Here is an 18,834-nt window from a genome sequence, read left to right as displayed (position 1 = left end):
TCTTAAAATCTCTTTCAAAGTCTGCCAAATGTAAACACATGCATTTTGATTAATTCCTCACAGCCAGATTAGGCTGTTGGCATCCCTTTAGCTATGAACTCCTGAGGAGGTATGGTGCTACATAGGACAAAGAAATGGCGCGATGAAAAAGCTGTAGGTTCAGAGGGCCAATAATCTGTTCAGCAACCTGAGAGTGAACGTGTGGGAGGGGGTACTGTTATGGGCTATGCATCAACTGATGGACCGCACATAAGGGCACAAAAATGCACACACTTCAGTGACAAATATGTGGCATGTCTCAAATGCCAGACTTGCATAGGAGTTATCCTGGTACTAAGACAGCTGAAATGTTTCCATATTAAATTACAAATAATCCTGTCTTTTGGACAGACCAAAGAGTGGTATGTTGTTTCTATTGTGGAGCAATATTTTAAATGAGAGAGGTTTGAGAGAATACATTGACTGTTTCCAAGGATGAGCTATTGGCTGTATTTTTATCACAATGCTGAAAATACCTGGTATTTTTAAAAATGCTAGTTAGTATACCCATCATGTTGCATACCAGTGGGGCCTTTAAAAATCTGTATTCCACAGAACTGTGCTGAAGTTCACTTTAAAAAGCTCAGCAAAACCGACTGTTGGTGCCTTGTGTGATTTTTGTAGGGTTTGGGGTTCTCCCCACTTGTTTCATTGAATTACACCTCAATGCAGGTACCAATCCATCTGTGTGGCAAGAGGGACTAAGGTGTTTCAATTAATAAAACAGGTTAATTCAGTTGCTGGATTTAGAAAATCCGGATTAATTAGGAAATCTACAATGCAAACTAGAAGGAAGAGTCCTAGTAAAACCTACAGCAAAACTGTTCAGACATGTTTGTCCTTAGAGTTGTATTACATGACTCGATATGGTGTTAATTAGCAACTGATATCACTACTACAGTTACTTACTGGGGAAGGAGATTGATCAAGGGGAAGGTTCTGAACATGCTACAGCCTGGTTCTGCCCTGGTGTAAGTGCTGACATAAGTAGCAGCTGATCACCTGTGCTGTGGTGTAGCCTATGTTTTTTGGCTTCATTTTTGCAAGTAGCGTGCGTCAGGTAATACTGGCAGTTCTGAATGTATTTTCTTTGTGCAACGACAAATGGCTTCAGTTGCCTTTAGCTTGAGTGATTGGATTGACTGGTTTCTGACAATGCAATGTGTACTCAATTCTTACTACTTTCTCATTAAAGTAGCTTTAATAGCAGTGGCAGGGTCGCAAAAAAGGTGATTTTTGTAGTATGTTGTGTGTAATACAGCAGAGTTGGAGAGAACAATGTTGTACAAAACAAGAACAGCAGAAGTGGTTCATGATTAAGATGACTCATTGGTATGTGTTGGAAAACAAAGGCCTCTACCTTGTAAAGGACATTGAACTTTCTCTTGTGTGCACCTTTGCAGTCAGCGTGAGTTGCCACACACCTGTGTCTATGGGCTTTGGGAGAGCCTGCAAAATCTCCATTGAAGGCTACTGCGTATATGCAAGAAATGCTCAAACTCTGAGAGGAGTTTTAAGTGTTAGTAAAAATAGATCTGTATCTCTGTCTCTGTGGAAGCTTGTTACTTGCTGTCTCCGTTGTGTTATGTCCCCACTGCACATGTATTCATTAAGAGAGAACAACAGAGAGATTTTCCAGTGACGTTTATTGAAGTTCTGGTGGGGATGGACCCCAGTATCCTAAGGTAAGAGCCACCCTTGCTTGTTCGTACAGAGGAGTCAACTTACTCTTGTGAAGCTTTTTGTTCATACACATAACTGAGGTGCTTAGGAGAGAGATCTTGTGCTTTATCTTTTACCCTTTTTTTAATTAGTTGTGGTCTTCTGGGTGATAAGCTATCAGCTACTGACTGCAGCTCGTGGAGGTGATGAGCAAAAACGTATGTCAGTTGAGATTTGTGCAAAATCTTAAATGCTGTTGAGTTGTTGTGGCTGTTTCTTTTCTCTTCTATCATGCTTTGCCCAAATATCTTTTTTTTCTTCTAAGGCTATAAATCACATGTAAAATATAATAGAATCTGAGTAGCATCCTTGAGGCAATGGCTGTGTGAAGAAAAGAACGTGCTGATTTGATCTTAATTAGAGAGTCAATCAAGAGTAAACTGGGCTGAGCTATGTTTTCGTAAGGTTTTTTACCATCCTGCAGCTAAAACTACATGAACATTTGCATTCTATTCTGCTACATGTAATTCCTGGAAATGGTCACACTTGGGCTTGCAGCTCAGCTTTAATTTCACAGTCTTGATAGTTATTCTAGCTTTTCAAGACGAACAAAATGTTCTGCTGTTGTGAAAAGAGGATGTGTTTCTTAACCACTTCATTAAATATGTACTGTTGAAAGAAGGGGAAGCTGAAAGTCAAAAGTTGGCTTGGAAGCAGACTCAGAAAATGCTTTGAGTGTTCAAATAATTACTGCTTTTTATTTGACAGAGGTTGAAGCTCTAGGGGGAATGTAGTATGTAGTGAAATTCATCCAGTCTCTTGCATTGCTCTAAGTGAAGGTACCATTTGGTTGTGCTGTAACTTGTTTAATTACACTGCAAGGTCCAGTTCTCTGAATTACTCCAGTATAATTGGGATGTGTTTCCAGATGTCAGAGGAATTTCAGCCTAGTGATATTCTGGTCTGCAACAGACAGCTTTCAGTTCTCTAGTTTCATTTACTAGCTAACCTTTAATTCTCTGTGATTCACAACCCTTGCCTATTAGTCTTGCTCTCAGAATAAACATTGCTATTCCTGCTTTTGAGATGCAAAAAGGCAGAGCCAGAAGAGGTGCATACCAGAGCAGTGAAGATCTACCATAGTTTACTTAAAAGGCATATGCCACATGGGTGGCATTTTAATGCCATACATCTACCTTCCCTATGAAACCTGACTATGCAAAAAGCTTTTCAAGAAGATTCACAATGCCTCTTTTTTTTTTTTTTTTTTTTTAGTTGTATCTCATCAATGTCCTCTCTGAGAGACTTGTGCTATGTTTTTAACAAATGGTCTCCTTCACTTTTGTGAGTCTAATGAATCCTGGAGCTGCACAGTGGGAGTCTGACAGACTGGGAGTTGCATTAAACAGCTCTGAGTTTTTATTGAAAACATTGTCCTTGGTTCAAAGGGAAGGTAATTATTCTGCCCTGGAATGATAGCAGCCCCTCGTTTATTGACAGCACACCATCTGGTTGTGATAAATTAATGGCCCTGGTAAGACTGCACCTTTTTGGTACCAATGGATGACTTAGAGGCTTCATGTTCAGATTGATAGAAAATAAGAAATACATATTGTTTATGGAAATTACATACTTCCCTGTCATGGGTCGCAAAGCTTTTGCTTCTTTTTCTGTTAGATGTACCTCTAAAGGAAAATTTCAGAAAGTAAGATAGTGCATGAGATTTTTCAGGAGCTAATTCTTGCTGCAAGTTCAGTTCCACTAATCTGTTGATGGAGAGCCTGAAAAAGTGGTGATAGAAATCTTCAGTATTTCAGGTGTAATTGGCATCATTTATTGTACTTTACCACCCAAGGACTGTAGTTCTCACCTAGCAGTTAAGAACAGTGACGATTGTTAAAGGTTTTTCTCAAGGAGTGGTTGTACTTGTTGGTTGCTGTAGCTTCAGGGAAAACTTGCCAGGTAGTCAGTTTGCATCTGTAGGTAAAAGTTCAGAGTGGTGTTACATAGGTTGCTAGCTAATTGGTCCTCCTGGAAACTGCTACTTTTTCTTGCTGTCCCAGCCAAAGTATTATTACTTCTTCTAACCTGCCTAATTATACATTCAGGCTCAGTTCTGTGCTCTGACAAAAAAAACCCATCTGAACCAACGATGATTGTTAAACAGAAATGTCCACAGGGTCTTGGAGGGGAGAGACAGCTGTGGTTCTTGTAATAGCTAAATTATTACCCCACTCTAAGACAGGTTTAAATGCTTGCAAGTAGAACATATTGAATGTGACCTACTGTAGTGTCTGATTTGTTGAGAGTGTTGGCTGGTCTCCACTTCCAGATTTATTTCAGAACACAGTTCTGAATTCTTTTGTCACACATCACTGCTTTTGCTTTAAAAATTTCCTCAGTTTGTTATTTTTATTTACTTTAAAAAATAATCACGGTAACACCATGATGAAGCTTATTCTTGCCAAGTTCTTTTGATACCTTTTGTGAGGCTAATTGCTGCAGAGGGAAGTGTCGTCCACTAACTCTGCAAAGCATTTTAGTCTTTCTTACTTGAGCAGAGGTAGCAATAATACCACTCATTACAAGTTCTTACTTTCCTACCACTTCTGTTTTTAGAGCTGGAGTCCTTGCAGCTATATTTATAGTGTGGCATGAATAACATTGATCTTAGATTTAGATGTAAAGCGAAAACACTTTGAACCTGGCTTTGCTATGCTTGTTATTTCTGTGGCTAGGCAGTTTGGACATTCATGTGGGGATTGGCCACAGGTTAAAATAACTCTGAAGCCATGTCGAGTTGTTACTAAAATTCAGTCAAGCATTTTATGTATAATGAGCAAAGTACCCTGGCAAGTTTGACTCACTCTTTGGCTGCCAGGGTACATAAGAAACGGATGTGTATTATTCTGGGGTTTGGCAGCTTGGGCCTTCACCTTTTGTGGGCAAAATACCTCAGCAGCTTCAAGCCATTTAGGCTAGATGCCTCGTATCTATTATGCACAGCATGTTGATGAACAAAAGTTGCAAAGTGCTCCTTGTTATTAGTCTCTCAAACTGACAGTCTTGAAATTTCATCCTCTGTTTTGTGAGAGACAGTTAAAAGTACAAGGTAAAACTGAATCAGCATGGGTAATTTTAGCTGTTTCCCGCATGTAGTAAAGGATAACTTTTTGATAATTTTAGGATTTATCAAAGAGGGAATGAGTTTCTGAAAACTGAAGCTGAGGGTGGCCAAACATTGGAACTGGCTGCCCATAGAGGTTGCGGAGTCTCCATCCGTGGAGACAGTCAGAACCCAACTGGACACAGTTCTGGGCAGTGGGCTCCAGCTGACCCTGCTTGAGCAGGCAGATTGGACTGGCTGATTTCAAGACATCTCTTCCAACCTAAAAGATTTTGTGAAAAGTGAAAGTGGTACTCCGACAGCAGTAACACCAATTTTCAGCATCTGGGGGCATTTTATATTTTTACACCAAAAATAATAAACCAGTAGAGCTTCTTTTACATTCCACAAATACCTTTTCCAGTGCTGTTGGACCATAGGGAATGGTGCAGAGTGGATGTTTCCAGAGTCATTGTCCATGTAAGATGCATCCTAGAATGATCTTACTGCATTGACACTTCTTAATGATATCAATTCCTGCCGCTTCATAGCTGATTTATGTCTCTTCGCTTGTGCACGTTTCCAGCCTGTGTTCAGGGAAGCTGACTTGTTCTCTGTCGAGATTCCTTCTGATGGTCTTTGACAAGCCAGTACAACATGGCAATAGCCACCCTACTAGAGGATAATTAGGCTGGCGAGGATAATTCTGGCATCTCATTTCTTGGACAGCCCATAGATACATTAGGTAGTCCTGGATCTGATTGTGCAGGAGCTCTCAGGAGCTGTGCATCAAAGCATTGGGAACCTCTGTACAGAGTTGAATGATGATCATGTCTAGAACACCTCTGTTATGCTTATAAAGGATGTGCTACTTGCGAAGCAGACAAGATTCAAGGGGACGTTCTTATCTTGCCAAGTAGTCTGTTTTGTGCCATGTACAAGCTGTTAACTGTCCCTAACTCAGCAGTTTTGAAGTAGCTGTTTGGTTACTGTCTTTCAAATCTACCCTTTGGCTAGATAGGTTTCTTGCATCTATGTTGGCCACTTACGTCTTTGAGATGCTGTTCTCTATGTTCAGTCACCTGGTAGCCCTGAAGTACCAGAGCAGTTCAATAAAGGTGTTTCCCCTAGTGAAAAAGCTTCTTCTCTAAGGCAAGTTCCAGTTTTCTTTCCTACTTTACATGTCTCATCAGGGCAACAGTTAGTTTCTCCTCCCTTCTATGAGGACTACTTTTCTGGTGATCTTCCTACAGAGGAATGACTGACAGCTTTTAGTAGTAGTTTCTTTCTTCCTGATGATGTTTGACTTTCACCCACATTAGGATATTATTTTCTTGCATTTTTGGCTCAAGCTTTGTACTTAAAGACTGAAACTTTACTTCTCACTATGGAGAGCAATAAAGTCTTATCTAAGACTGCAGTTCATCAGTGGCTGCAGTCGCTCCATGGACTACTGGGATTGGTTACAGAAGATTCTTCTCTAGTAGTGGAAGCATACTCTACTAAAATATTCTGACATAGTGTGAGCTAACTTAAAATGTCATTTAGATATCTGCAGGTCAGTCATCTCATGTTTCAGTCACAGCTTCATCACAGTCTCTGCCACTGGTACAGTATGTGGTAGTGACACCACATTTGATAAAGCAACCCTTCATTCACATATGTTTTAAAGACTTGGACCCACTGTTAGCTAATTGTAATTACAGGGATTGCTTGGAGTCGTCTGTCCTGTGGATTTCTACATGTACCCTTCTGAAGGAATGTAAATACTTGAAGTGTTATTCTCATGCATAGTAACCTCCCTCTGAGTCCCTCGTAGGTTACCAAATTCTGTAGTTGAGAGACTGTAAAGGACACGGGTAAGGCTGAGCATTAGCCTTGTTTCAGTCACACTGGGGAAGATGCAGGTTGTTATATAATGTGCCAACTACAAAGGCAGAAAGTATAAAAGTTGATTACTGATGTTGTATGTGCACACAGAAGATTAAATGTACATGTGGACACAATAATTAAGGAATTGAGTTATTAGGAAGTCATTTTCCTTTTTGTAACCTTAATGAGTTTCACCATACAAAACCTTTTCAGCGACTCTTGCTCTGGACTGAACTCTGGTATGTTAGATACTTCCCACTGCCACCCCCGTGGATAGGAGCTGTAGGATAGTTTGGGTATGCTTTTAACCACTGAGATACCTGGTTCAGCTACAGGTAGACATGAATAAATGGTGGTGCTAGATAGCCCTAAAGTTCTGAATTGCCTGGCTGGTATGTATGTGAGCTGCCACGTGGTAGCGCAGTAAAAAAATATAGCTGGAGGTATGCCAACTTGTTACCTTTCTAGTCCCAGAGCTCTACTGTTGGCCATTGCTGCTTTGTGTTAGCTGCTCGTTTGTACAAAAACAGCACTGAGTCTAGGCAAAACAGTAACATTTGTAATCCCACTTTACTGACTAAGGATTAATAATTTCTAAGTTTTAGCATTTATAAACACCACTAATTGAATTTACACATGTACGTATTTGCACCTGTTACTAAATGTGTGGTTTACGATGGTTTTAGGAGCCAACATTGGCCAGGTTTGAGGCAGGATGATCCGTTAACCCGTCTTTTTTTTCTGTGGCTGTGGGATCAGTAGCATTGTACTGCTTTAGTCTCTGTCTCTTTAAAGCTTGAGTTTTCAGGATCTTATAAAAGGGATTTTGCTGTAGAAAAGCTGTCTTCTGTAGTTTGATAAACATTGGCTCAGTTTAAATCAATTGGTTTTAAATACTGCCTTTACTGACTCCTTAAAATGTTTACTCATGCTGGTCTCCTTTACACGTGTATCTTATTTCAAAGTCTTTCTGCTCACAGAATGAAGCCTGCTGTTTGAGGCAAAAGATGACTAATAAAACAATTATAATACTGTCATGGCTGTGCATGGATGAGCGGCCATTTTAGCTGATTTTATTACCATGTCATTTTGTAACATCTTTGTGTCACCATATCACAGAAAAACTTTTGGCGTGAGCTAAGATTGTTGTGCTCTGTGGACTAGATGGACTCACTTGGACTAGATGACCTTTAAAAGGTTCCTTCCAACCCAAACTATTCTATGATTACACGCTCAACCAAAGCACTTTTAAAACCTCTTTAAGTCAGTACACTTTAAATGGTAGTTCTTTAACAGATCATATCTCTCCACTCATATCAAGAGACATGATCTCTTCATCGTGAGAGCTGCATCTCTTTATGATGAAGTTCATGGTGCGAGCAGAGGCGCTGCCTTTGAATTCTCTAAATGCAGCCGGTAGTTGCAAACAAAATCAGAAAATGGAAATAGAAAAATTCCTCTCTGGGCTTTGGAATATGCCAAAGGCTTCAGTCTCACCCGTATATATAAACTTCATGAGTACACAATACATGCACCCAGCTGGTTTTTGGCATGTCTTTAGGCTCCACTGGAACTGTTTAGCTTGATAGCAAATGCAATGACAGATACTTAGTATTAGCATAAATTTTGCTTCTCGGAGACCTTTCAATGCCAAGAACATTAGCCATAATTTTTCTTTTCTCCTTTTTCCATTTCTGAATCTCCTTGGTTTTACCATTGCCAGTTTATTAAATCAAATTTAACTGTTTTCCTCTCTCCTTTAAAACACTGAGTGTTTTTACCATCACCTCCCCGGTGGCTCTGTACTCGGTACCCGTGTAATCCAGGCAAATCCCCTGCATAGTGTCTTGTTAAAAAGCCATAGGAGTGGGGTTAACTCAGAATGGTCATGAGCCAAGCCCTTCACCGCTTCTCCTAAAATAAATCGTTGCTAAAGCTGCTGCCATATGGCCAGCGAACATGAGCTCTCAGCGGTCTTTTGATTTCCTCGTTCATGCTTTCAAGCACGTTGGCTCTCAAATCGGGCTTCTCCTCCCACGTTATTTGTAGTTTATCTCCCGAGCGGTGAACTCGGGAAGCACGCAAGCGTGTCAGAAGAATAAATAACTTGACTCAGCTGTCCCGGTGGCGGTTCCTCAGCATCTCCCGGATGAATGAAGCGTGGCTCTCCCGTGGGGCGGTACAGGCTTGTGGCCGGGAGCGGGTCGGTGCCGCCCGGAGCCGGGGTCCCGCAGCGGGTGGCTGCAGGCTCTCTCTGGGCAGCAGTGGCCCCTAGTGGAAGGTGCCCGGTCCTTCTGGTGACCCAGACTCTAGGCATAAAGCCTAAAGACTCTTCCCATGATTCTTCCCATTTCCAAGCTTGTTCTAAACCTGGTTGCCCCCAGCCAGCGCTCCAGGAGAACCTGATGAGTCGCTGCTCTCTTCTGACTGGTTTGCTAAATACTAGAGTTTGGGCTATTAAACAGTAATATAACAGCGCTGAGTTAAGGAATTATTCTAATTACTTTTTCAAGTTTCTCTTGGTTTTGGCAAGTTCTCGTGGCATTTGCCTGTGTGAGCCGGAGCTTTTATAATGTAAAACTGGGGGAGTATAGTATTCTGACCCATACATTTTAATACATCTCTGTGCAGTCTCAGGTTACATTGTATAATTGTATATAATACTTTTCTGAAGACCTGTAATGAAAATCTGCAGACGGCATCTGAAAGGAAGGGTGTAAAATTCTTACTGCAAATATTGGCTGCAGTGCTGTGCTCACATGTGCAAACTTAGAGGAAGCAAACTGGTACATGTGGAGCCGCCTTGTGCCTGGAATTTAAACAGTGAGATAGGAAAAGTATTCTGAAAGATAGGAAATCTGTAAGTAATGTATAATAAAATTGTCCACACTAGCTTTTATAGTATGATCTCTCAGAAAAAATCAATGAAAACTTCGCTTTAAATCTCCCTCTTGTTTTTGGGCTGTTGTAAATCTTTTTTTTTTTTTTTTTTTTTGAGGCTGAACGAGTAGGTTGCTGTAGGAGGTGACCTTTCCATTATTGTGTAGGTGAGTGCTGCCTTTGGCAGGATTGTGCACGAGTCGGTCTTGATCCCTCTTTCTGCCTTGGGATGTGAGTTCAGGTGATGAGTCTTCTTTCTGATAGATAATGTTACAAGCTGCTTAAAATCAGCTCTGGCAGTTATTGCCATGTCAGGTCCTAAAACATCTGTTACAGCATTTTTAACATCATGCTCTCCCTTTCTCTCTTAGTGCAACTTTTCCTTAATAGGTAAAAGTGTTGGCATTTAATCAATGTTGAACTGGAATTTTGTTCAGCATTCTGGTGTTTTTTAGTTTAAAATCTCACTCTTCTTTCTTTAGTTTTCAGTTTACTGTGGCCCTTAAATAGATACTGCTTTTTGTGAAATCTGATCCATGCTTCTAATCAGATATTCGTAAGTCATGCTTGTCCTTGGCAAATCTAAAAACATTTGTGGTTCTTTTTTTTCATTGTGCAAATGTTGTTAGAAGTCATGCTTGACTTGTGCTTTTCAGGAGACACCTGAGAGAGGGAATTTTCTGTATCTTACATGAGATCATGTTCATGGCAGTAGAAGAGTAGTAGTGCTTTTATGCCTTCTCAGAAAAGGAATTGGCTGTTGTGTTTTGTTAATGATGAGGTATTTACAAGTATAGTGTCCAGAAAACAGCTTGACTTACTGTGTTAACATTGCAAAAGATCTTCATAAGCCCTCAGGAGGCAACTTAGCTTCTGAAAGCTTAGTGGAGAATCTGTTAAATCAGCAGAAGAATATTGAATTCCTGGTTGAGACTTGAAAAATGCTTGTTTCCAAAACAGAGTATGCTGAACTATGTCTTCCACTGAAACAGCCAACCAAAAGACAGAAATGTAGGAATAATAAACTCTGCCTTTGCAAAAACAAGGGGGGTTTAATATGGAAAAATTTACAAGCTTGAATATATTATAGCATCACTCTGACTTGAAGAAACAAACTTCTAGAGAATGACATATATAACCAAGTTTTCATCACTAGTTTACTTTGATTTAAACACTTCCAAATGTCTGAAAATACAGGCTTTTTGAAGTAGAAATCATTTTCTTCTGTTTGGCCCACTAATAGTAAGGTATAGGAGAAAAAGCTCTATCCATGCTAATGAAATAGTGCTTTAACTTCACTGTAATTGATGCTGGTTCTCTCACAAAAGTAACCGTGAAATGTTGCCGCCTGATCCAGTTCCTTTCCTTGTAGGATGTGTTTAGCCACCTTATCTTCTGTTTGGGGAGCAGAACACGATCGCATCGCTTTGTTCTCGGTGCTTTTGTGATGGATTGTGATTTCTTTCTCTTTATTTTTCTGTTTTCAGTGATGGTTAGCATTTAATTACAGACATGTCTGGTAAAAATCTTAGTAAGCTTGCATGGTCAAGGATTTCCATAAAATTGGATTGTAGGTTGGTCACGGCATTTGGGAACGATGGTGAATGCTACAGAACGTACCCTTTCCACAAGCTCTTTTTATTCCACACAAGAAAATGGAGGCTGTCGTTACTTCAGTAGCTAGCAACAGTCTGTAAGCAGTACTGCTCAGGTTATAAAATGCCTTTCAGCATTGTCTCCTGAAAAAGTAGTTTGAGATCTGCTGCTTTGATGTCCTGTGACACATGAGCATGCATGTATACATGCACACAGAGCTACCATAATCTACACGAGCACTTAGTTGACCCAGTACCTTATTTTAGTTATCTTGATTTTTATTTTTATTTTTTCTTCTAAGAAAGACCAAATAATTAACTTATTTAGTCTTGGGAAAGAATTTGTACAAGGGAGGGAAAAGCTTTGTTAGATTCCATAGGTGGTTGTTGTCAGGAGAGGAGAGGACAAGAAACCTGCCCAGGTAAGCAATCCTACAAAATTGATAGCCCTCCTAGCAAAGTATTCCTGCTGAGGTCATGCTAACATCAGTAAAGCTGTGATGTTTGGTCAGGATAAACTTTACTGCCAGACAAATCCCTTCCTTGACTGAGTTAAGCTATACCAAGAGAAATGATTCTGCCACAAATCAAGGATGGCACATCTGTCAGTAGGTGGTATAATGCTTCTCACCTCCAACACTGCTGCACTGGCAAGAGTTTGTAAGATGGGACAAGCTTGGAAAACAATGTGAAACAAATCACATTAGAGACTGAAAGCAACTCTTGTGCAAAGAATTAATGGAATGTTTTCATCTTAAAGATGCCTTATGGATCTGATACTAAGATTAACTTGCCCTAATCTTCTTTACTTCTTGCAGTGATTTAAAAAATATCTTTAATATGCTCCAGCCAATCTTCTTAACAAAACCTACTTCTTCTTAGATGCATGCTGAGTCTTATCAGAGTACGTGTTTACAAGTTCTCACAGAATTCTTACAAACCTCTACTAGTAAATGTTTTGATTTCGTTGATTGCATAGTGAAAACTGGAACTGGGGACGTTCCATTACGTTACAGCATGAGCTATTACTGAGAAACTGAGTATTTGGGGCAATATATGCATTACAAGTGGAATGATTCTGCATGTACTGAATAGCAATCTATTCATACCAAGGGCTTTTTTTTATTCTAAACTTTTCATTTAGTCATTAAAATCAAAGTTGTTAGCCTTCAACTGGTGTGTAAGATAAAGGCATGAAATTGCTCAGCGTCGTTGTCCATGTTGGCAACAAAAAAAATAGGTTAAATTAAGACTGCAAGATTAAAACTCTCATGTGTTGAACAGCTACAAGATTAGTTAATGAAAGAGTGTGAAGTAACTTCCTCATAGCTATCTAATGTGAGCTGGTATTTGTATTGCAGCTTGTACATATAGTTAACAGTTTCACTGCTCAGTAACCATATTTAAAGATGTGTCCTACCATGTTGCTTTGAAGTCCTTCCAAGAATTAATTAAAAATGTGAACATATAGCTTCCTTTGTATTGCATCAAGTATCTTTGGTTACATCCAGGTGATGATGATCCCTAGTGTCCCAAGTAGATAAAATCCTGCTTGTGTTTTTTTGACCATCTGAAGTTGGTTTCCCCCTCTGGAGTTCAGTGTCAGTCGGTAGCCTGTTTGTGTACAATGCAACATGCCTTTTATTTCTCAAGAAGCCTTGCTGATGAAGTGTTGCGTTGTTTAGAAGGACAGATTTGTGATTGCCCTCCAATTGCTGCCTGGAGATCACAAGAGGGGGGAAAAACAAATACATCCTGGTTGAACAAAAGTTTCTTCTGAGTCCAATACCATCGATAGTAACTTATTTATCGGCCTTAATAGATGACAGGAATGTTACAAGTATGAGATCATTGTGGCAGAGTAACTTCCAGAAATTCTATGGCTTCTTTGTTCTTTGTAGAGATGATTTTTTTTCAACATGGAATAGAGATGTTAACACAGATTTCAGCTGTGAGAAGTGTCTGTTTTTCTTTTTTTGCAAAGACTAAATTCATCCTGGCCTTGCAAAAATTTTTAATTGCTGAGCAGTTGCTGTGTATTCATTAAACTGCCTTTTGCAAATAAGGGTTGTCTGAGAATCCTTGCAGTATTTGGACTATTAGTTTAAGCATGAACTTCTATGATGGAAGGCGCAGCGAGGCTAAATACAGGTGAATTTCTCTATTTATGTGGTTCATTGATAAACCCATTGCAAGAGAAGTTTAGATTTGGTGTTGTGGAATGCACAGCCCCCGTTTTATCCTGCAGATAACCATGGTAAGTATCAACTTAATTTCTGCTTCGGTAAGGAATTTGCTTAAATATCTCCTAGGTAGTGTTTCCATTATAACTTCTGACTCTCTGAGCAATATGACCTCTAAAGCAGAGGCCTTCACAAGTGATGAAGTGTCATTCTTTTAGCCTGGGGAATCTGTCCTCGCAGAGATAGTAATTTACTTTGCACTAGGGTTGCAGGGAGTATGCATCTCGTGTGCCTTTAGATTCATAACAGAGTGCTTTCTCTAGGGTGTTGGATTCTTTTTTCTTTTTCCAGGGAGATGCTAGCAGCATTTTTTAAAAGAATTTTGCTTGCCTTGCCACGTGGTAAAATGTCAGAAAAGAGGAATATTTTCCCTCAGCATAAATCTAGAAACGCCGTGTTTTGAAGCTTGTTTAGAAGTGGGCAAAAGTTTGCTGTTCATATTGGAAGGTATGTGCTAAGTATTGAAAGAATGGTAAAAATACTACAGTCAATGAGCCATTACTTGTTGTATTGGTTAGCTCTTGATACTGAACCCTTCTGCTGCAGAAACTCTAAAGCCTGACTTGTCTGATAAGTCTAGAGTTGAGTTTCTTAGGGTTTATAAATGCAAAAACATATATCTGGCGTTCTTGGCCATGTAGAGTAGATAACAGCCGTGATGTTATGGGCAATGCCTTAGAGCAAAGGTTTGAGAGGAGCTCTGGGTGACTTCCTCGGCAAAGCTGCTGCTGATCTGGGAGTTCACTCTTGGTTATTAGCACCTGGGTAGGAGGGCTGCAACGCTGTGCCACGTGTTCTGCACTAAAGGTGTACAGTGAAATAAATATCGGTATGAAAGTGAGCAATGCCAATTCAAAGTGACTGCCTGTTATCTTGGACTTGTGTAAGGTTATGTCAAGTAAAAGCACATTCCTCTTCTCAAACTGCCAGCTATAAATGTTCAGCCCATCTTTGTTACCCAGGCAGAGGCAATTGTTGCCTGCCTTTTCTCTGTTCTTTTTTCTTTCTCTGCCGAGTCCACACAGCTACAGCTCTGAGCTGAGGGTGGCAAAGGGAGAGTGTTTCTCCCCGTTAGGTCACATGTGACCTTTACTTCTGACGCAGTGGCAGCGTGTTCTTTAGGGGATACATGTGGGCTTTGGACTAAAGGATGCCCAGGCTGGTACAAGCCAGGAAGTTGTTTTACTACATTGCAAAAGCAATCTTGTTATGACTGCAGGAAACTTGCAAAAGGGTATGAAAGCAAAGGAGAAGTTACTAGTTAATCCTCTAATTCCAGTGTAGGTCTGTCAGTAGCTAGTTTACAGGACCCAGTAGCTGTTTACAGGACCCATAAAGGGACTTCAGCTGAGTTGCTCTGATAAGGAGTTCTAGTTTTCTAGCCTTTTGAAGAACTTGGTTCCAGTAATCCTCCCTTTCTTCTCCCTTTCCTTCCCTCCCTGAAGGTCATCACATTCCGGTTTCGTAGATGAAAGGATGTTAGCAGAATCGTTGCACAACTCCTATAGGAGAACAATTGGTAGGCTGGTGCCTGAGCCGTCCTTCTTTGCGTGATCTTAAAAATGAAGCTGCATACTGCCACGAAAACCAGCTGCTGTCGGATTGCTGCAGTCCTGCAGTCTCTAGGACTCCAGTGGAGCAGATGTGGATGGAGCTGAGCTTCCAGATGTGTTTGGGCTGGGAAGGGATTCTGAGGTCCTGTCTGAATGCTGAAGCACTGTTTGGGTACAAGTGGGATTAGTGGTATCTAGTCACTGTGATCTCCAGGCACTGCTTGGTTTGTCTTTGTGGTCCCAGAAAACATGGTGAAACTGTAGTAGCAGTTAACAGCCTGCTACACTAGTGTGTACTGGTGGGGCTGAACCAGCAAACATTAACAGAGCTGAACACTGGGTGTTTGCTTGTTGCATAATATTGCAAACCCTATTCAATTAGCATGTGGCATCACTCTTCAAGTGCAGGATTTTATAGTGGAATAGGAGACGAAATATGTTGAGGTACAAAGGCGAGTAGTTGCACAGGATGCAGGGCAAAAGGAAAGCAGAGGACAAGGAACCCACGCCCAGTTCTTGTTTGATTGCTGGTGCTTTGCTTCACCACAACTACGGTTCTTTCAGAAGATGGTAATGACATGTGGTGGGTAGTGAGAAGACACCACTGAATGTGTTTTCAAGTTCTTGGTAATATTGTTGTAGCCTTGGTGACAAGTTTTTAGAGAGGTAATAATTTTGTTAAATTGACTGATGGTTCTGGAGTGAAGTAAAAGCTACCTGAAGAAGGCAAGTGTCTTCCAAATCTGTCAGTTGCTGTAGTAGGTGATTATGTCTCTGTAGAGAACTGAAAGACTCACATGTGAAACTTGTTTACTTCTCAAAGCACTCTTCAATCTATAAGGACAAATCTAGAATCATTAATGCTTTTTATGGGAAAGAGTTCAAGGAAGACTGTGAAGTGGTTGCCAACTACAAATTAAGGTTGCTGTTTAATCTTCAGTCTGTAAGGCTCCCAACAACTTGGAAAAAGGGATGAATGTGTAGAGGGGAAGCTATAAAGGTGCTGAAGTTCCTTCTGCCTGAAGCACTGTAAACTCCATGCTTTGTGGGAGTGTGGCGAGAATGTATGTGTGGGAGAAGCTGTATTCCTGGTGATGGGAGAGGGACTGATCACAGCAGTTGTACCCAGCTTTCTACGTTACCTTATTACTCCCATAGTGGTGAAATCTCATGTGTGTTTTGATGGGATTGTACCTCAGGGACTTGAAACATTGTCAGAAGTTGTGTGTTTTTGTATAGGAGACATGTGGATGCAGCTTTCTCAGAAGGTACCATAGTAGCTTTTTTTCTGCATGTAGATTGCTCTGGACACTTGTGTTTTTATGGACTGTTTCAATGTTAGAAATGTAAGTAGTGTCTTTTGGCGCACTATCTGTAGTATCTTGCAGTAGGCCTGTTTCTTTTTATTTTGTTGGGATTTTTTTTTTTTTTTAATTTCACTTTGCAGTCTGGGATATTTAAAATAACCAAATAATTGGTCTGAAAACATACGAGAAAGCTGGGCCTCCTAGAGGGTCTGATCTGATGTGAGCCAATTAAAAAGTTAAGTTTCATAAGCACAGGGTGCCTATGTGTTTTACTGAAATCTTACTGCTTTTTGGGAAAAGGGAATTAAGCTTCTGCAGAAACTCTGGGGGAGAAAAGATTAAGAAATAATGCTGTTGATGGAGGAGGAGAGCTCTCTTAAATGACAGTGAATGCTGTTGAAAGTACCAGCTGCTACCCTATCTGATGATAGGCCAGATTTTGCAAACTTAACAGGTTTCATCCTTTTTTCTCATGCTTTGCCTTTGATGGGATTTTGCCTTTGATTGCGTGGTTGTGGGTGGAATGTCTGATACTCTTGGCTACAAAAACTATAGAGGTTCTTAAAATTACATTTGTTCTGGCCTGGAGCAGAGCTATGTGGGTGTTGGATGTTTCTTTGAGACCTGGCATTCCTTTTGGTTTATCACCTTGTGTTATCTACGACTTTAAAGGAAGATGATTAACGTCTAGTGCCCAACTTCTCTGTGGCATAGATCCACACTGCTGTAGATTTAATGCTTCAGTGTATGAGTCACCCATCTCGTGAAGGCAGTGTTTGGTTAATCAATTATCCAGAAGTATACTCTGTGGACCAGACACAAGTGATTATAAATGTTACTTATTATAGTCTCATCAATGGCATAGTGCTTAATCTCTTAAGCACATTAGAGTATTAGTTGATCAGAAGTAGGTTATCATCTGCTTAGATGAGATGATGTGGATCTTTTTCTGGGCAATACAGAAATGTAGTACACTGTGCTAGGCTAGAATTTAATTAACTGATAAATAGGTTGTCCTGTGTGTATCTAAATAGTTGGAATATTTAAATTATACTAGCTGTCTAATGTCCTCTGTACTAATTTTAACAAATGTCAAAGGAAATCCATACGTAATTGGCTGAATACATGATAAATTGGCTGTTGCTGCTGATGGAACTGAGCTGGATTATCAGAAGTAATCGGTTTAATTTAAACCCAGCTCATTTTAACTGAAAAATATTAGGGAACAGCCACGTGATCAGTTCAGCAAGCAGATCTAAGGAGGAGAGTAGAAATTTCCATCAATACAGACAAGTAGGATAAAACACGGCTAACTGCCCCATCTGATTCAATAGGTTTTCATTAATTATTCGAAGTGTAAGCAAACTCTTCTTCAGGATGCAGTTACCAGTGAATTTTGGGCAAATTTTTAATCTCTTTAAAAGCAGGTTACTGTCTTGTTTTGCCAGGTACCTCTTGATTAAAAACAAAACTAGGGAGTTCTTGGACTTGATGGTTGTGCATTTGTTAGTTCATTCAGCTACAGCCTTATCAGAAAATGAGTGATTAATCTTGATTATATGAGGGAGAAGAAACTGCGAATTCTAGTTTGCCTGTAATTTTAACACTTCCATAAGCACAAGCAGTGCATTCATAGTTTGTACTTTAGCTAGAGATCTTGTGCTGTAGTTAGACGTGTGACTTACGACTGTTGTGTTCACGGTCTTATCTTAATTTCTTTTCTAGGCAAAGCGCGTGTGCAGCAGCTAGCAGAGAACACAAGATATTTCAGGAGACGGCTGAAAGAGATGGGCTTTATCATCTATGGAAATGAAGATTCCCCTGTTGTGCCTCTGATGCTGTACATGCCAGCAAAAATCGGGTAGGTTTAACAGGGTAACTCCTATCCATCCTCTTTAAAGCTAGAATAGTACAATAATATTAAGACTTTTCTAAATATAAGAAAACACTGTTTTGATTTTTGATTTTATAATCATTACTGAGTCTTGTAAAACATGGAAGAATTCTATAAACGATCTTGAGAAAATCAGGGCTTTTGAAGCTTGGGGCAGCAAGAAAGCCCTTCAGGGAAGCAATTTTACCACTACATTCCGTGTTTTAAAAGTTGGGGGCTTTTTTCATTTCATTTATATGCAAGTGTATATATGTGCTAAAGAGAAGCTGAAATTGAGTGGAAATTAATGTTAAAAGTCACCGGAGGAATCTTTCAAACACCTCCTGAATCAGAAACAGGCAACATTTCCACAGATGAACTCTTGAAAATTAAAAAAAGAAAAATCGGGGGGCTCGACATGGTGGGACACAACAACCTGTATTTGATAAATCCTCAATTTTTTTAAGAGGTCTGGATTTAATAGCTCAAGTACTGTTATTGTAAATGCTAATGGAACTGTAACACATAGCTTTATAAATGCTTATAGAGTTGTGGGCTGCTGTGTGGATAATTAAGGCTAAAATTCTGAAGCAGTATATAATGTATATATTAAAAAATTTCTCAATATAAACAAAAGCCTGGTTTCAAGGACATCTTGGCTTTGATAGTTGCTTTTCAGCGTCAGTGTATAATGCAGTGCTCAA

General features: G+C 39.9%; 1 protein-coding gene across 1 annotated transcript in view; it reads left to right on the top strand.

The window, feature by feature from the left end:
• The window catches only part of SPTLC2 (serine palmitoyltransferase long chain base subunit 2), an 82,946-nt gene that overhangs the window by 51,424 nt on the left and 12,688 nt on the right, over positions 1–18,834 (top strand). Inside the window, exon 10 of the mRNA XM_075426303.1 lies at positions 17,983–18,118. Within this exon, the coding sequence (XP_075282418.1) occupies positions 17,983–18,118 (136 nt within the window). The remainder of the gene's footprint in view (positions 1–17,982; positions 18,119–18,834) is intronic.

Source organism: Opisthocomus hoazin, chromosome 7 (assembly GCF_030867145.1).
Source record: "Opisthocomus hoazin isolate bOpiHoa1 chromosome 7, bOpiHoa1.hap1, whole genome shotgun sequence".
NCBI lineage: Eukaryota > Metazoa > Chordata > Aves > Opisthocomiformes > Opisthocomidae > Opisthocomus > Opisthocomus hoazin.
This window is presented reverse-complemented; position numbering and strand designations above follow the sequence as displayed.